This window comes from Thunnus albacares, chromosome 13 (genome assembly GCF_914725855.1).
Source record: "Thunnus albacares chromosome 13, fThuAlb1.1, whole genome shotgun sequence".
In the NCBI taxonomy this organism is placed as follows: domain Eukaryota; kingdom Metazoa; phylum Chordata; class Actinopteri; order Scombriformes; family Scombridae; genus Thunnus; species Thunnus albacares.
The window spans coordinates 23,361,195-23,380,472 of NC_058118.1; the positions used below are offsets into that span (position 1 = coordinate 23,361,195).

General features: G+C 37.0%; 1 protein-coding gene across 5 annotated transcripts in view; it reads left to right on the forward strand.

Moving 5' to 3' along the window:
• The window catches only part of LOC122995321 (hexokinase-2-like), a 32,031-nt gene extending 16,182 nt beyond the window's left edge, over window positions 1–15,849 (forward strand). For all 5 annotated transcript variants that reach the window (XM_044370469.1, XM_044370467.1, XM_044370466.1 and 2 more), the window contains 8 exons: window positions 1,076–1,224; window positions 1,851–1,970; window positions 2,063–2,158; window positions 4,049–4,148; window positions 6,749–6,932; window positions 7,990–8,145; window positions 9,563–9,796; window positions 12,497–15,849. In XM_044370469.1, coding sequence (XP_044226404.1) covers window positions 1,076–1,224; window positions 1,851–1,970; window positions 2,063–2,158; window positions 4,049–4,148; window positions 6,749–6,932; window positions 7,990–8,145; window positions 9,563–9,796; window positions 12,497–12,698 — 1,241 coding nt within the window. In that variant the 3' untranslated portion in view covers window positions 12,699–15,849. The remainder of the gene's footprint in view (window positions 1–1,075; window positions 1,225–1,850; window positions 1,971–2,062; window positions 2,159–4,048; window positions 4,149–6,748; window positions 6,933–7,989; window positions 8,146–9,562; window positions 9,797–12,496) is intronic.
• The last annotated feature ends 3,429 nt before the right edge of the window (window positions 15,850–19,278 follow it).

Below are 19,278 nucleotides of genomic sequence, written 5' to 3' on the forward strand. Positions count from 1 at the left end.
TTCGATTTAATTCTCTTGCTGGATTTAACTTTTGTTTTTTCCTTTGTAAAGCACTTTGTAATGCTGTTTTGTTCTGTATAAATAAAGTGCATTATTATTATGATTATTATTATTATTATTATTATTAAAGTAAGTAAAATTTATATAGTGCTTTTAACAGATAGTCATCACAAAGTGATTTACATGAGCATGACGCCATGAAGAAATACAGAGAAATACACAATCTGTAATAAAAGTAAAAAACATAGAAAAAGTGAGCAGAAAAATACACAATAAAACATGGAAATATAAAATGTCAATTTCTTACAGGATTACTCAAATGGATTACAAAAAAGGTGTGTTTTCAGTTACTTATTATTATTATTATTATTATTATTATTATTATTATTATTATTATTATTATTATTTAAATTTTACTATTTATTATTATTATTTAAATTTAATTTAAATTAAATTGAAGTACAGAAATGCTACATATATGTTTTGAAACAGTGTCACATTTAATTTATTTTACACTGTAAAACACATTTCTTGGTTGCAGTTTTTAAAAAACACAACTCTAAGGGAAGCTTATCAAAAATGTTTATTTATGTTATGGATTGTGTTTAAGACAATATCAGGGATTATTAAAAACTATCAATTATCAATATCAGTATTGGCCTCAATAATCCTGCATCATTAGGATATAATGGCTACTTCTGATATAAATCCAAATACAGATAATTTTGTGTTGCACCCCTAATCTGCACATATACATACAAGTCTGAAGGATTATTATTATTTTTCTTTTTAGAATTACAATTAGAATTTATTTCCTGGTCTGCATATACAAATTTATTTTTTATATGTACATAAACACACGAGAAAAGAGACAGATGCTTAAATAGAGCAGCTCAAAACACACAACAAACCAACTTTAACACACGTTATGTTTGATCTCAAAAGGTAACTTCAAACAACAAAAATAAAACCATCAGAAAATATAAATAATATAAATGAAATATAAATATAAAGTGATAGATATGTATGGATAGATGACAGATTGAGGATAATAATCCGTCATTCCTGCCTGCAGAGAAAGGCGACTTCCTGGCGTTGGATCTTGGAGGAACAAACTTCCGGGTGCTTCATGTCCGAGTGATGGAAGAGGAGCAGAGAGTGCTGAAGATGGACAGTCAGATCTGTGCCATCCCGCAGGAAATCATGCTGGGATCCGGAGATCAGGTAAAATACAGAAATATTAAGTGCAAACAGAAGAAACAGTTCAGTAGAGCTGCAACAATCAGGTGATTAATTGATCAGTCGGTCGACAGAGAATTAATCTGCAACTATTTTGATGATTGAATAAATGTTTTAATCATTTTTTAATCAAGAATACCAAATATTTGCTGCATTCAGCTTCTTAAATTTGAACATTTTAAGCTTTTCTGTGTCAGAAATGATAATAAACTGAATTTCTTGATGACATTTGATGACATCACAGCGATTTTAATGGAAATTCTGTTACATTTTACAGACAACACGACTAATCAGTTCATCAAAAAAATAATCTTGAAATAATTTTCCATCGTCTACTGACAGAATATTAAACTGGAATCGTTAACTACTAAATGAAGCTGCATCATCTTCACTGTTTTATTAAATGCACAACTTAAATCTGAATTTAATTAATCACTTTTTTAAATATATATGTTTGAACAGTGAAATACAAAAAGATGCAACAGCAAAAATAATCCTAGACTTTTACTGTAACTGTCATCTTTATACACATCTGCGTCTGTGTATACATCTCTGTATCTTTGAGGTGTTCAACATGTCACAGTTGATCATCTGTGTTTCTGTCTGTCCAGCTGTTCGACCACATCGCTGCTTGTCTCAGCGAATTCCTCGACTCTCAGAACCTGAAGGAACAAACTCTTCCTCTCGGCTTCACCTTCTCCTTCCCCTGCGAACAGAAAGAAATCGACAAGGTCTCACACACACACAAACAACCAAAACAACGGTCATTTATAGAAAAAAACGTTTATGTCTTTTATATTAAATGTTCTCTCTCTTTTCACAGAGCATCCTGATCCGCTGGACCAAAGGCTTCAACTGCTCCGGAGTGGAGGGACAAGACGTGGTGAAGCTACTGAAAGAAGCCATTCACAGGAGAGGGGTGAGTGGAAAATATTGATTTTTAAAAAAGATGTTTAGCTAAATGAAATGTTGTGTCTTTTATCATTTTAAACACAAAGAACTGATTAAAATCCTGGGACTGGGGTCTTTTTCCAGACAAGATAAATTCTCTAATCTCTATCAATATATTTGAAAACACTAGCAGGGATGTTTAATGAGATATAATAATTTAGGAGTGATACCTGTTTTTATCAACTCTCCTCCTCCAGTTAATAATTCATAAACCAAATAAAGCCTCACAGACGTCCGACTATGAAAGAACAAAAATATTCTACACACTAAAATTCATTTCATTTTACCTGATGGGGATCAATGATATGTTTGATGTTTTGGTTCTTTCACAAAAACCTCAAAACTGTTCAAAACTTTAAACAAGCAAACTTTTGTTTGTGGTGTTTTTAGTGTTTTTTTTAATGTTAGTTCATTTGCAGGATGATTTTATAACATTTCACTGTTCAGTTTGTTCAATTTGATTAAATCCAAGGTGATCATGGTGTGAAGTAATTTAACTGTACACACTAAAAATCACTGGGTTACAATTGTACCCAGTTTGGGTCCAAACAGAACCAACATAATATTGGATTAATGTTACCCAGAAAGCCACTCAAGAGGTTGTTTTGACTCAGTTTTTTTTTATTTTACTGTTGGGTTATTTATCTAAACTAAAGTTTGTTGTAATCTACTCTGTTTAAACTTACAATGTCACAGTTTGTTATTGATTGTGAATAACTTGTGTGTCTTTTAAACGTCATCTGCACATCGTTTTGTACAAGAAACAACACATTTGTGACAGTTTTCAGCTAAACCTTGTTGCGTGTGTAACACTGAGTCAAAATAACAGATTGCTAACGTTAACACATTGGTGCTGTATTGATCCAAACTGGGTAAAATATGAACCCAGTGATTTTTAGTGTGTATTTTAGCACTAATATTAGTATTTCAGGAACTTTTGACAATTATTGTGGCAATACACTTTACTGCTACTACTAGTGTCACCTTTAACCCTCCAGATGTCTGAAAGCCGTCTAAGATTATGTGAAGATTTCCGTCCTTGTACAAATCCAGACTAGTCTTGACCTTACATGACGGGTTCATAATATTTCAGCTCTGTCTTAAACCAGCAGTCAGGTGTCGGTATGAACAGTGAAAGAGGTTTTCCTCGCTGTAATCATTCCTCCTGTTCATACTGGATATTAAAAGATCCTTCAAATGTGCTTTCAATGTAAGTGATGGAGGATAAAATCCACAGTGTGTCCACACAGTCATTTAAAAGTAGATGTGAAGCTTATATGAGGCTTCAGCAGTCTGAGTTAGTCATGTCAAGTGGATATCTGACACATTTACAGTCTTTTTAGCATCAAATTCCCTCTTTGTGTTTCCCTGTTGAGCTGTGGTGGAATCATAGTAACAAAAAGAGGGACTTTGGCACTAAAAAGACTGTAATGTTGAAAGATATCTAAACATAGCACAAAAACTAAGGAAATATGTGTTTGGTAGATTATTTCTTTGTTGTAACAATGGTTCTTGGCAATAAATCTTATACTTTTGGGAAGCCTGTTTATTTCCCAAATCAGAGAAGATTTGGCAAATTTTTCATGGGTGCAACCCACATACTCAGCTCTGCTGCTCATCCTACAAATGCATGTTCCTTACAAATGTGGCACCATTTAAAAAGGGAAATAAACAACTTTCCAACGGTAAAAGATGTATTGTTTGTGCAGGTTTTTTCCCCACTTGTCTGTCTCTCTTAATGCTGCTCATCTCTTCGTGGGACAGAGATTCAGCATAATGTATTTACAGGCAAGTTATTTGGTCTAGAGATTACAAATAAGAGGGAAATAAACACACATTTCTCTCTCTCTCCCTCCAGGACTATGATATTGGCTCCGTTGCCATGGTGAACGACACCGTTGGCACGATGATGAGCTGCGGCTACAGGGACCAGAGCTGCGAGATCGGCATGATCATCGGTAAACATACATTTAATGAATAAACAACTTCAGGACTTGAGGATGAACTGGGTTTGGGGATTATATCTGTGATTTTTCTGACATATATACATAGTAAATGCACATTTACGTAGTATTAAACATCTAGTCAGCATAATTATGAACTTATTTTGTAACTTTGTGTTAATATCATGCAGCTGGGTGTTGTTGCTTGTTGTTTTTGACACCGTTCTTCACCGGTTCTGCTTTTACAAACAGCCTTAAACCCTCTTTGGATGATTCAGTGGTGGAAAGTAACTAAGTACATTTACTCAAGTACTGAAGTATAATTTTGAGGTACTTGTACTCTACTTGAATATTTCATTAGAATATAACTTTAAACTTGATACTTATAGTCCCCCCTTCAGTTGCCTTCAGTTGAATGTTGAAAGTTTCTCTGAGCTCATTGAAAATCTGATTTTAAGGAGCCGATCTACGAGCAGGATTTATGACATCACAACCAGTTTGGAAACCAGTATGAAACTTACACAAGTGTGATGTTGAAACTTGAAGCCTCCAATGCACAAACAATGAAGCAGGAGACATCTGATGTCCAGCAGTTAAACTTCTGCAATTAAATATATTTACATATTCACAGATTCTGCATTTTTTAACGAGGGAGAGGGAATAGATGTAATTTTAAGGATTCTAACAAGATAATTTAACTTTTTTTGTGGACAAACCATATCAGACACACATTATTATTCAAAGTAGAGTATTTTATATACATCTTAAAACATGTCTGGAGGGGATCTTTAAGTCTTCCAAACCCACATTACCCAGGAGGCTGTTCTTCACTCTGACGGCTAATCATGGAGAAGAGTGTCCTCTCAGGTATTACAGAACACATTATTTCTCATCTAACAGACATAATAAGTTTTACCTGATGAGCAGGAAAGGCTGCTATACAGCATGATGACATTAGATATAATGAGGGTCATGCTGGAGGAGTGAAATGTCATCTTTCCCTGCTATAATTAGTTTGAGAGCTCACTGGAATATGAAGCAAACGGCGTCCCTTTGGAGATGATTACAGCGCTACCTTATACACGTCTGTGTGTGTGTGTGTGTGTGTGTGTGTGTGTGTGTGTGTGTGTGTGTGTGTGTGTGTGTGTTGGAGAGAAGAGAGAAGAAATAAAGGTGTGGGAGAGCAAACAGGGAGGTTTGATTTGATGAGCAGCAGTGTAGTAAACATAAATCACAGGGGCAGAGCCTGATGTACGCCTGAATTTCATCAACATTTCATTATCTGTAAATATTATAGATTTCAGCTTATATTAGTGGAGACTGTTTGCAGCCACTAGTCAGGTTTCCATCCAAGTATAGTGCAAATTATAAGCAAATTTAATGCTTGTTTCTTTGCTGGTGGTGCTAATCAGGGTCAGAGCCATTAAAGAGCAGCAAAGTTGTGGAAAACATGATGGAAAGATGACATTTCTGTTTGTTTCATGTATTCATTTGAGGAAGGTTACAGCCTCTTCTGATCTGATGTTTTCTGCTCTTCAGTGACATTTAAGCCAAATGCTTTATGTACGTCATCATTTATTCAGATCTTTTTTTTTTTTTTTTTTAAGTTTCAGCCTTTCCACTCAAGTTTTTTTAGGCTCCATTTTATCCCAAAATGTTGAACGTTGAAGGTCGTCGCTGCAGGAATGTAAACGCTGTTGTCAATTAAAATCACAAATTCTGCCTCAATGATTTAACAGAAGCTTGAAAGATTTGTCAGAGAAAATGTGTAGAAATCAGACGAAGACAAACACAAAGTACTTCTTTAAAAACAATAAACAACAACGTAAACAATACTACTCAGGTATTATTTGTAAAAAGAAAAAAAAAGGAAATTTATTATTAAAATGGAAAACAAAAATTTTAAAAATAAAAATTTAGGAGCGTTATATTAAAGCCAACAAACAAAACAAAAACTTTTGCTTTTTTTTTTTTTAACCGATACACCAACTTTTCCACCTCAGGCTACCGTACAACTTTTTTGCGACATTTCTGTATGTTTTTCCGATTTTTTTATGTTTTTTTATGTGCAAATTGAGAATGCGGATAAAAACGAGGATGGAAACTCACCTAATGACACAAGCAGGACTGTAGGGTTTTATAAGCACCGTTTTCTGAACTTTATCAAGAAAATAACCTGCAAATTAAATGATAATGAAAATAATCGTTAGCTGCAGCCCAAGGGAGAGACATCTGTCCCTCAAGACTTTCATAGAACTAAACCTTTATTTATTTTACTGAGAGGAAGCTTCTCTTTTGTGGGAACGCCCTGATCACATTCACACCTGGAAGCTGCCCAGTATAACCACAGTCTGACCTGCTGCCACTGGTGCAGTTGGGGTAGAGGGCCTCAGTAGTGGTAATGAGGCTTTTTCCCCTTTCCCCACCCAGATTTATCCTGCTGGCCCAGGGATTGGAAGAAGAATGAAGAGGAAGCATTTTATATGCTTCAAACTTGCTGACAATCATAAGACAGCATGACATTTATAAGTTGGACTTTAGGACTAGATGGTAGCTGAGCCTAACGTTCATCTGCTGTTCCCTGATCCTTCATCCCGTTTGTCTTCCTCTAAAAGGTACGGGAACCAACGCCTGCTACATGGAGGAGATGAAGAACGTGAAGCGTGTGGAGGGCGAGGACGGACGGATGTGCATCAACACAGAGTGGGGCGGCTTCGGAGACGACGGCTCCCTGAAACACATCCAGACGGAGTTTGACGTAGAAGTGGACAAGACGTCCATCAACCCTGGCGTCCACACGTACGTATGACGACAGTTTGGAAAATTAGACACAATTAGGCAATCGACAGGAAACTGACAAGAAATGTAATATTAAATTGATTGTTTAAAGTCATTTACCACTAGTCCACCAGTCATTTAACACTCTCTGGTTCCAGCTTGTGATGATTTGCTGCTTTTCACTGTTTTGTATCATTGTAAATCAAATGTTTTTGAGTTTTGGACCAAAACTGCAAAATATTTTATAGACTAAGCAATCAATTAATTAAAAAAAGATCAATTAATGATAGAAATAATCACTGTTGGTCACTTGGTCCTGATTTTATGCTCTCATATATCCAAAATTGGGGGCCTCTTGTGATGAGGACCGCTGATAAAAATGCTTCCAGTTGTAGAAAATTGAGAGAAAGAAAATGCAAATGTTAAGTTACATGTCTAACATGTACCAGCCTCCAGTCTTATTATATAATGTCTCCAATTACTAAAATCATGTGTGCACATGCTCAGATATCCCCCCTTTTTAAGGCAAAGTTGAGTGTTTTTCATCATAATTAATAGGAATAAGGAGAAAAAACAATACCACTTTCATCTTTTTAAGCACATTTTTCTTTAAAGAGGACATATCATGCAAATTTCCAGGTGTATATTTATATTCTGGGGCTCTACTGGAATATCTTTGCATGATTTACAGTTTAAAAACTCCTTATTAATTATATGCTGGCTCTTTATGCAGCCCTTCAGTTCAGCCTCTTCTCAAATCCATCCGTACATGTTGGAGCTGAATCAGAGCTGAAATATGTGAGTGGACAACGAGAACGACCCGTGAAACAACCTTAGCAACCACCTTAGCAACAACGGCTATGGATGGATGACGCCCTGGCTTTTGTCTTGCATTTTTACATCTGACATCATAACAGTATAAAAGTAATAGAAATTTACAAAAAGCATGTCATGTCCCCTTTAAGAAACTTAAAGCTGCATTAGCTGATTTTTGGCCACTAGGGGGCAGGAGAACTCAAAAACAAGCTAACGTATTTTGGATTTTTTATTTCCTTCCTGTGCTTGGTTTCTCCCGCAGGTTTGAGAAGATGATCAGCGGCATGTATCTGGGAGAAATCGTGCGGCTGCTGCTGGTGAAGCTGACGGGGGACAAGCTGCTGTTTAAGGGACAAGCGTCGGAGGCGCTGCTGACGCCGGGGAGTTTCGAGACGAAATTCATCTCTGAGATCGAGGAGTGAGTGTCAGACGGCGTCTTTTTAAATTGTTGTCTTGTCTTTTGTTCTGTTGTGTCATGAAGCTGTCGATCAGTGATTCAGAGACGTAAACTTTCTAATTGGACACTGACAAGTAATCCGATTCAGTTCAAATGATCAAATACTGTAGACAAGGTCTTTATCAGTTAGTTGTTATTATTTATTATTTTAAATGTCCCCTTTTTCTTGTGTTAATTTTCTAGTTGTTTCTGTTTGTTGTTGACAACACTTCAGTTGGGCGGATTCCCTTCACTTCCTTGTGAAACATCTGCAGGAAACATTTTTTTGACAGTTTTATTATCAACAACATGATTAAAGACCAAAGTATAATCTATCATAATGAAACACTGAGTGAGTCTTTTCCAGCCTTTAAACATATCGTTTTAATTTCTCGGACTTTATTTTAGACCTATAGATCTATATATATAGATCTATATATATAGATCTATATTTTTAAAACAGACTTTTTGTAATTTGAGAGTAAACAGAATGGAGACACTTAATACAGGTGGTAAACAATATTTAAAGGTGTCGACAGGAAAAAATCATGTCATACGGTGAGTTGAGGTGTTTCCAAAGTCAACAATTAACTTTTAAACTTAATATTTAAAGGACGAGTTCACAGTTTTTTGAAGTGTGTTTTAAAACAACAGTCAGGAGCTCAAATGAACATTGAAACATGTTTTTCTTGCTGTAATCATTCCTCCTGTTCATACTGACCATTAGAAGATCCCTTCATAATGCACTCACAATGTAAATGATGGAGGACAAAATCCACAGTCCTCCTTCTGCGCAAAAATGTATTTAAAAGTTTATCTGAAGCTAATATGAAGCTTCAGCGTCCAGATGAGTCAAATCAAGTAGATATCTTTCAACATTACAGTCTTTTTAGTGCCAAAGTTCCTCTTTTTGTTACTATACTTCCACCTGCAGCTCAACACAGAAACATAAAGAGTGAATTTGATGCTAAAAAGACTGTAAATGTGTCAGATATCCACTTGATATGACTAACTCAGACTGCTGAAGCTGAATATAAGCTTCACATCAACTTTTAAATGACTGTGTGAACACATTGTGGATTTTATCCTCCATCACTTCCATTGAAAACACATTTGAAGGATCTTTTAATATCCAGTATGAACAGGAGGAATGATTACAGCGAGGAAAACCTCTTTCACTGTTACTATGGACACCTGACTGCTGTTTTAAGACGCACTAGAAAAATTGTGAACTCGAAAGAGAAGTAAACAAAGAACCAAAGAAGTAAACATTTTTAACACATTTATACTGTAGATTTATTATTCTTTTTCTTTGTGTACTGTATAGATTAGTCTCTCTTGAACTTATTTTGTTTTATTCCTAAATCCTGCCTCCATGTTGTCTGTGTCTGTGCTTCAGGCAGGACCGTGGTCTGGAAAACGCCGAGAAGATTCTGACCCAGTTGGGTTTGAATTGGGATTCAGTCGACATCCGCGTGGTGCATCTGGTCTGTGACACAATCTCCTCACGCTCCGCCCGCCTCTGCGCCGCTGCCCTGGCGACCATCGCCAACCGTATCCGTGCCAACCGCGGGCAGAGCCACCTGAAGACCACCGTAGGGGTCGATGGGACGGTCTACAGGAAACACCCCAAGTAAGACCCACATGTCTCAACTCACGAGGGCTTTCACATCTAGTAGAAAGTAAAATGTTTTATAAAAAATGTTTTGACTTGACAGATAATAGTTTAATTATAAATGTAATGTTTGGTTTCAGTTTTTTAAAGTACCGTCCTTGTAAAAACATGTGGAGAGAACAACACCACAAACTGTTGAGGAAGGTTCTTGTTCCTGGATTTTTAGTCATTTACGTTACGTTAGTGGAAGAGAACCTGGAAGATCTGGACTCGTATTTATCAAACTTCTCAGAATCACCCCTAGGTATCTCTCTGAAAGTGAACTTAGGACTAAAAACACTCTTAAGAGTCATTTATGAAGCGTCCTTCTCTTACTCTCGGCGAGGAGGAAGACTTCTCCTCGGAGAGAGCGTGACGCGGCTGTTTTTAGGACACTCAGATCCACAAAGTAGAAACTCTGGTGATGTGTTGCAGTTCTCTTACGTAGATACTGTGTATACACACCATTCAGCCTTCACAGACTGTAAACAAACAACTAATTTGACTCAGCTGTGTTCAACCACATCGTTACATGAGGGGGGAATTATTGTTTCTGTGACGTCACACAGTCTTGGGAAATGCACCGTGTGAACAGCCTCTCTAGCCTAAATAAATAATACAATTTAAGACCTTATAAAGACGTTTTAACTGTTGTAATGAAGTTGAGATTCATAACCCTTCAGCCAGGGAGACATGACTGTGTTCATACAAGTTTTAGTCCAATCTGTACGTTTTAACTGTTGATCTTTCAATACGCTTATTTTCAACAAGCTTTCATAAAACATCTCACCTCTCATGAAATATATCTGCCTGAACACGTCTCCTGGAAACTGCTAACAGGCAGAGATAGCAGTCATCTCCTAAGTTAAGAAATTTGATGAAATGCTTTTACTCCTAGTGCTAAAAGTAATACCAAAAATGAGCGTTTTTGGCCTGTTAGAAGTGATTTTCTACTCTGAGAAGTTTGATAAATTTGGCCCCTGGTTTCAGTTTGACTGTTTGTGCTAAAACAAATTCTACCATGTTTATTTTGTGGATTTCTATAAAGAGCCAAACTCCCTTTTAGCCGTGCAGGGATTCCTGGTTGATAGTTGTTGGGGGTTTTTTGCGCAGTTTAGTCAAGATATAAGAATGTGTTTATCTCTCTGTGTGAGCAGGAGGAGACGCTGGGTGTTCACATATTAAAGGACAAGTTCACAGTTTTTTTAGTGTGTCTTAAACCAGCAGTCAAGTGTCCATATGAACAGTGAAAGAGGGTTTCCTCGCTGTAATCATTCCTCCTGTTCATACTGGATATTAAAAAATCCTTCAAATGTGCTTTCAATGGAAGTGATGGAGGCCAAAATCCACAGTGTGTCCACACAGTCATTTAGTGCAAAAATGCATTTAAAAGTTTATCTTAAGATTATGTTCAGTGCTTTCTTTTTCAAACTTTTCTTGTAATTTTGTCATTTTTATTGGTTATAATAACGTTTTTATTGGACGAGGCCTTTACAAGTCATTAGTTATTATTTCCTTGTTCCCTTGAGTTTTATTATCAAGAATTTAACATTATTAAAGACCTTAGTATAATCTGTCGCAATAAAACACTGAGTGAGCCTGTTGTCATGACATTGTAGATTTTTGTTGTTACCTCCAAAAGTTCATTCTTCATCTTGGAAACTTGGAAACAGCAGTTGACAAAAAAAAACCTGAAGGTTCCTTTGAAGAGTTTTTGGTTGTATATCAGCAGAATCTGATGCGGAAAGTAAATGTGTTAGATATCAAGTGGATATCTGACACATTTACAGTCTTTCTAGCATCAGATTCCCTCTTTGTGTTTCCCTGTTGAGCTGCGGTGGAAGTGTAGTAACAAAAAGAGGAACTTTGGCACTAAAAAGACTGAAACGTTGAAAGATATCTACTTGATTTGACTCATTTGGATGGCTCAAAAAAGAGTTGAGTAGAGGAGTTAGCATGCTAATGTTAGCTTTATTGCCTACTTAGTTATGTTAACATGCTAACATTTAGAATGCATTTAGCATGTTAGCTTTTTGTTTTGTTTATATGTGTACAGTGTTCACATACAAACATTTAACACATAACATTTATCATGTTAGAGTCTTAACATGCATACAGTTTGCATGGAAACATGATGCTAACATTTAGCTTGCATGCTGATGTAAGCATGTTAACAAACTAAAGATAGCATGTTAGCATTATGTCATGTATAGACTGAGTTTAGCACTGCGTAATTTTGGCAAAAAGTTGAGCTTGGGCCAACTTTTGCTGCAATGCAGCACTAAAAAGACTGTAATGTTTAAAGATATCTACTTGATTTGACTCATTTATCCGCTTCATATAAACTTTTAAATACATTTTTGCACAGAAGGAGGACTGTGGATTTTGTCCTCCATCACTTCCATTGTAAGTGCATTATGAAGGGATCTTCTAATGGTCAGTATGAACAGGAGGAATGATTACAGCAAGAAAAACATGTTTCAGTGTTTATTTAGGCTCCTGACTGTTGTTTTAAGACAGACTTGAAATACCATGAATTATAAACCAAGCCGCTGCTCAAAAGTCTGTCACCTCTGTCATGTGTGACAACAGAAAACACATTTCTGCAGCTGATGTTGCATTTAAACTTCTCAGATATTTATCTTTCTTTCTCTTTCTCTCTCTCTTCCCCCTCCGTAGTTTCAGTGCGGAGCTCCAGATGTGGGTGCGCCGCCTCGCCCCCGAGTGTGACATCACCTTCCTCGTCTCGGAGGACGGCAGCGGGAAGGGTGCCGCCATGGTAACGGCCGTGGCTCAGCGGCTGGCTCTCCAGTCGCGGCTGCTGGAGGACAGCGACGGTGAGGACGAGGAGGAGGAGGAGGACGACGACGAAGATCAATAAAAGTAGAGAGAGGACGCAGGACGCTACGCAAAAAACTTTTAGCTCAGAGCAGATGGATGTTGAGCCTCCGGACGAGGAGTTTGAAATCTTTCTCTTTTTAAAGTGTTTCACCGTGTTTGGTTGGTGACCCATCAGATTCTGTGACCTGCACTGATGTTCTTCCTCCAACCACGACCACCTCGCTCCTCATGCCTAAACCCGACCAACGCCGCAGGTCACAGAAACTGACGGGTCACCAAATACAGTGAATCACTGGCAACATTTACACACAGCAAATATTGTGAATATTATGTAAAGTTTTGAGTCAAAGTTCAGTTCGTTTTCTGTTACAAACTATAAACTCATGATTTGGGTTTAGAAACAATAGGCCAGTGAAAGATGCCGCCGTGACCTCTGAGAAATGCAGTGCACACACACACACCGCACCAAACAGATAAATATAAAAAGAAATTGATTTAATTTGCAGATTATGTGTTGGATTTTATAACTCAACTAAAACCAGGACTCACACTTTTTTATTTCTGAGTCTTGAAGGTAAAACATGAGACTCATGTAGCTGTTATTTCAGTTTTATTCACGGCAGGTGCGCTTGATTGTTCTATAACTGCGTTAACCGGGCGGAGACATGAATAATATCTCTCATTGGAGGCTTTGTTGAAGAGAGAAACAAAAATTGATAAAGTTGTTTAGTTTTATATTCATTTATTTTGGTATTTTATGCCTGTTCAGCACTTTGGTCAACTGTGGTTGTTTTAAAGGTGCCATAAAAATAAATTTTAACTTGACTTGACTTGACTAGTGTGTCGGCCTTTAAGAACTAAATATATGTGACGGGATCGACTGTGAATGTCCTGAGTCGGGGACAGAGAAAGCAAAACCGACCACCTTTATCCTACAAGCTCTCAGAGGTTCAGTTCATGGAAAAACACCAGAAATGTTAGCATGCTAATGTTAGCAAGCAGTTGAGGCTAAGTTGAGCTGATAAGCTGTGTCTGAAATGTCCTAAAACAGCCACCGTACAGAGGATACAGCTGCTGTAACAACATGGCCTCTCCTCTGGCGCCACCCTCAGGACAAACTTTACATTTCTTGCTCCTGTAGTGGTCAAGAAGAAACAGGTTTTGTTTTCTGTGGCGTGATGAACAAAACAAACCAACATTGACTGATGTGTTGATGCTTCTCTGCAGTTTTAAATACAGTTTGCTGCTTTTTTCTAAGAGCTTTGTCCATTTAAATGATCTTAAAACTCTTCCTGTTATATAAGATAAGAAATGAATCAGAGATGAAGAGCAGATGACCGACTGGAAACACTTTTATTACTTGAAATCAAATCAAAACCCTAAAATAGTTTTCTTAAAGGTGCAATATGTAAGAATGAGAAATTTCTTCTCATTAATGACACCGGTGGCTGTTAAGTGAGCTGCAGTCAGCTTCCTGTTCGCACTCAGTGTGGCTAACATTCGCCAGCTAAAACCACAGTAATGTTAGCTTACCTGTCCAAGAGGAAGAAAGCCAGCTTTGGGACAGACATTAGCAGACTCCATTTCTAAGCTAACGTTAGCTAGTGTTGCACCCTGTAGGTGCTGTAGGGGGACGGGAGCGTCCTGAACATCACTTCCTTTGGATTTTCCCGGCAAAACCGTCCACAGGCTGTTATAGGCAACCGAGAAAGTCGGGGACGGTCTCATTTTATTATTTCTTCGCACTCTGCTGATAATTTTAGTTCATTTTTTTAATGTTTTAAACTAAAATTCTTACATATTGCACCTTTAAGGTGCCAAAAATCTCTCTGCTGTTTCTCTTTTTAATGAGAAATGAAGGGAAACATCCAGTGTTTCTAACATAAGGTGGTATGAGTTGGTTGTCAGTAGTGTCATCAATATTTTTATGAGATTTTATGAGAGATTAGAGTCAAGTAGAGTAACAGAAGAAGAGCTGAATCTCTCATTTCACATACAAGTAAGTTATGAAATAAATTAATAAAGTACCGAGTCCAGGAGGAGTCCACAGAGAAAAAAAAAAAACTAGTTTGTGCTCTCGATTTAATAATTCATGCTTTTGAATGAACTATTTTGCCAGTCAGCCAGAAGTTTGAAGAAAAAGTGAGAAGGAGACATTTTCTCTATAAAGTCAGTTACTGATCTGATCTGGAGCCAAAGCATAATACATACAGTATATATGACATAATACATCAAAAACTGAATGACATCTGCAGAAGTCTGTTTTATTTTAAAAGATCTCAGAGATAACACAGTGTTCTGCTTTAAGTATATCTATATATCTTATCTAAGATCAAAATAAAACCTTATTAAATCCACAGTGATCCACAGTGAGGGTGTACATTACACCGGAGGAGAGAATGGCATGAGGGTGAAATCTGTTAAATCGAAAGCACAAATTATTAAATCCAGAGCACAAATAATTAACTCCAGAGCACAAATAATTAAATCCGGAGCACAAATTATTAAAGCCAGAGCATGATTTATTAAACCCAGGGAAGGAATTATTAAGTCGGGAGCACAAATTATTTTTTCTCTGTGGCCTCTTCTGGACTCCGTAATAAAGAAAGAAAGACGTTCAGGAAAAATGATGAACCATCCAATCAGATTATAGCCTCCATGTACTTACGGTGCTATAGATCTACATTAGTTTTAAGTTTTCCTTAGAGTACGTGTAAGTTGTCTCGGTACTACCCGAGTTTTTGTCTTTTTTCAGTCACTCGCTGATCTCTCACCACCTGAGAAAACCTCATCCTGCTGGAGAATAAATGCCAAACATTGAAGTTTATAATCGATCACTTTAACACTTCTATGACTTTTACTGCTGAGTTTGTTGGGTTTTTTTGCACAGCAGCAAATTGTTTATGTACGTATGTCGATGAAATCTCATTTTGCCTGGAATGATTTTTTTTAAAAATGTGATTTTTGTTGTTTACAGAAAATTTTCAGGAATTCTGCTTCCATCTGGTTGAGATCAAAATATTATTGTGCATTAAAACATACCGTGTTGTACTGATGTTTTCTTGCTCACATTGTACCGACAGTAACCAGTCACACTTTTATTCCTGTCAGTGTCGATGCTTTTACACTCTGATTCCATCACTGCAGCTCAGAATTACATGATGCTACTTGAAAATAAAAACTAAACCCTCTGTTGTCTTTTTATTGTAGAAAAATAATCCACAGACTGTTTAAAGGTATAATATGTAATTGTTGCAGCCCTTGGTATTAATTAACAGACGTTGAGTTCAACTGGTATGATGACTTTTATTCTTCGAGTGCCGTGAAACTAAAAAACACATAGCAAAAAAAAAACAACCATCAAAAAACTTAGTCTCCATACATCAAAAGCATACATCACAACTACAATAGTATTTAAAAACATAACATTTACCACGTTTAACACAGCATAACTATAATTCATTACTACAATTAAAAACACACGTTATATTTATTACATTTACTTAAAACCACACTACAAATGTTACAAAAAAACAAACCCCAATAAGGATACCATGAACATAACATGCCAACCCACACACTTCTTTCTGCCAACCAAGGGTGCAAATATTGTGGACCCCACAAACAGCATTATATTTTTAATTTAAATTTTACTTGGTTAATTTACTTTGTATCTGCTCTCTCGACACCCTGTGTGACGTCACTATTCACCTTTTTTTCTCTCTTTTAAACTTTATTGGGGGTGCGCCAACCCACCCAGGAACATGAATAAAGACACAATCGGCTCCGCTGGCCACTTACAGTAATTATTCCACATTAAAATGTCTAAAACCAACTAGACCTGTGTTATATATGTTGTTGAGTTGTGTACTTACATTATCTCAAATGTTTACAACAGTTTTCAAACCCAGAGAAATCTGTAATTTAATCAAAGTAACGGACCGTTTCATTTGATCTCATGTCAATGGCGTCATACCTCCTCTACCAAAGAGTAAACACGCACAAGATGCATACGGCGGCGCTGTGTTTGTCCGCTACAATGGCGTCTACCGAAGAGTAACTTACACACATACAAGATAATACATCGGCGTTGTGGTTGTTCCACAGTAACTGTTATAAATTGATTTTTACTCAGTTTTAAGCCACATTTTCATGATAAATTTTAACTATATCTTTTAGCCGGAAGAAGGATTTTAGTCGTTGGACGTCTGGATCTTAAGTTATCAGAGAAATAAACTGGACAAACGTTAGCAGCAGCTCAGCTAACAGCCCCTCCAGGAAGTCCGGTGGTCACCAAACATCGTCGGAGAAATATTGATTTTTTTTTTTTTAGGTAAAACAGCTTTAATTTGTATTTTTTAACGATTTTAATCTGCGTGTACGTTTGTTTTTGGAGAGGAGGAGACCTCTGCGGATAATTCGGCTCCCGGGAGAAACCGACCAAACGTCTGGATCTAAAGTTATAAGAGAAATAAACCGAACAAGTGTTAGCAGCAGCTCGGCTAACAGCCCGTACCGGACGTCCGGTGATCGCCGTACATCGTCGGAGAAACACTGATTTTTTAAGGTGAAACTGCTTTATTCAGTGTTTTTACCTGTAATCTCCGGGTCCGTTTGTTCTGGAGAGGAGGAGACCTCTGTGGGTAAAAACATCCCGAATGATGAACACTGGAGTAATCCTATCCCGGTGAAGCTGGTTATTTAACAACGAAGACAACAACTCCCATGATCCCTTGCTACTTCACACCATCATCACATCACACGTCTTTTGCTATTGTTTTGATTGAGACCCCTAGCTCTTTTTATGTGCATCACATATTCAGAACCAAACAATTCTCACTCAATTCTGGGTATTGAAATCAATTTCTATCATGCTGCCATTCTGGAGATAACAAAGTTTGACAAAGTCCTGAAACGTGATACATTTTTTATCTTGTGCGAACAAGTTTTCACGTTGTGCACACAAGTTAATTTACTATACATTCATATGTGTGAGACACATTTAACCTTTTATCAATGATTCATAATCATTATTACCCGCAGGACTGATGACAGTGACTGTGACTATTAAGCAATTATCTACTATTTACCACACCCACAAACTTATTAAATCTTCTTTTGGGTGAAGCTTGAAGACAAAAAGACAAAAAAGCACAATGAATGTTTCAGTAGGATAAAGTAAAACATCTGTAATAGTTCCAGTTTAGTACCACAATAGCAATTATAAAGCATTTTTCTTCAAAGAGCAAAATGTTGAGACTGCATTTAACCTGGAGGCTTTGTGTTTGTCCCTGAACAAACGACCACATAGAGTATCAGGATGTTCAGAGCTGAGCCAGGCTGAACAAGTATCACCTTTTGGAACTTCAGGGCCTCCGTAGACGTCACCTGTTAATGCGTTAAGATTTTACCTCAAATAAAGATCATGATGAAAATGGTTAAATGAAAGACAGGGAAACAATTTTTTGGCATACTTGCCTCTCTGTCTTCTTTAGTTAAATATATATTTCATGTAGCGAGCGTTAGAGGAAACATTAATTTACCAGCCTGTGGATCCACCTTAATAACAGCTGACAACATGAGTCCCTGTTGAATTTGACCTTGAGATTTCACCAAATCAGAACAAGTGGTGGAAGAACTCAGGTTCTTTACTAAAAAATATTCCATTACAAGTAAAAGTCTTGTATTTGAAATTCTACTCATAAAAAAGTCAGTTAAAATTCGTATTAAAATAGAAGTACTTGGCCTCTGTTACTGACATATTAAATACATTTAATAAAGTACATTATTAATAGTGAAGCATCAGTGTTAGAGCAGCATGTTACTGTTGTAGCTGCTGGAGGTGGAGCTAGTTTACACTACTTTATATACAGTTAGCTAGTTTAGTCCACTGGTTCCCAACCTAGGGGTCGGGCCCCTCCAAAGGGTCAGCAGATAAATCTGAGGGGTCGTGAGATGATTAATGGGAGAGGAAAGAAGAAAAAACAAAGTTCTGATACACAAATCTGTTTTCAGTTTTTGGACTTTTTCTCTAATCTTTGATTTTTGGTGAAATATTGGATCATTTGAACATTTATTGAAATGAAAGCATGTGAGAAGTTTAGAGGGAAAAATCACTATTTGGTGGAGCTGTTAACAACTCATAGACATGTGAAATGTGACCCCGACTACACACTGCTTTTTGTAAGACGTCAAAAGACAAAAAGGTTGGAAACCACTGGTTTCATCTTTAACAATGTGTTGTATTTTAAAAGCTTGTTATATTATCCATTGTGTCAAATCTGCATCTGAAAAGTAACTAAAACTGTCAAATAAATGTAGTGGAGTGGAAGTATAAGGTAATTGTTCTCAGTTACTTTCCACCACGGATCACAACAAGTTTGATATATGAAACAAAGTAGAGCAGAGAGTCCATGAGACTGGAATAATTAGAGAAGTAGCTGCTGGTTTTCATAACCCTGATGTGAGTGAGGCCTGCCGCTACATGAATGTCATGCTGGAGCCGCATGAGGAGGAAGTTCACTTCAGCTACAGACACGTGCTTCCTCCCCCTGCTGGACACAAGAGGTAACAGCAGCTTATATATACTCACACCAGGAGTCCCGTGTGTTTGTGTGTGT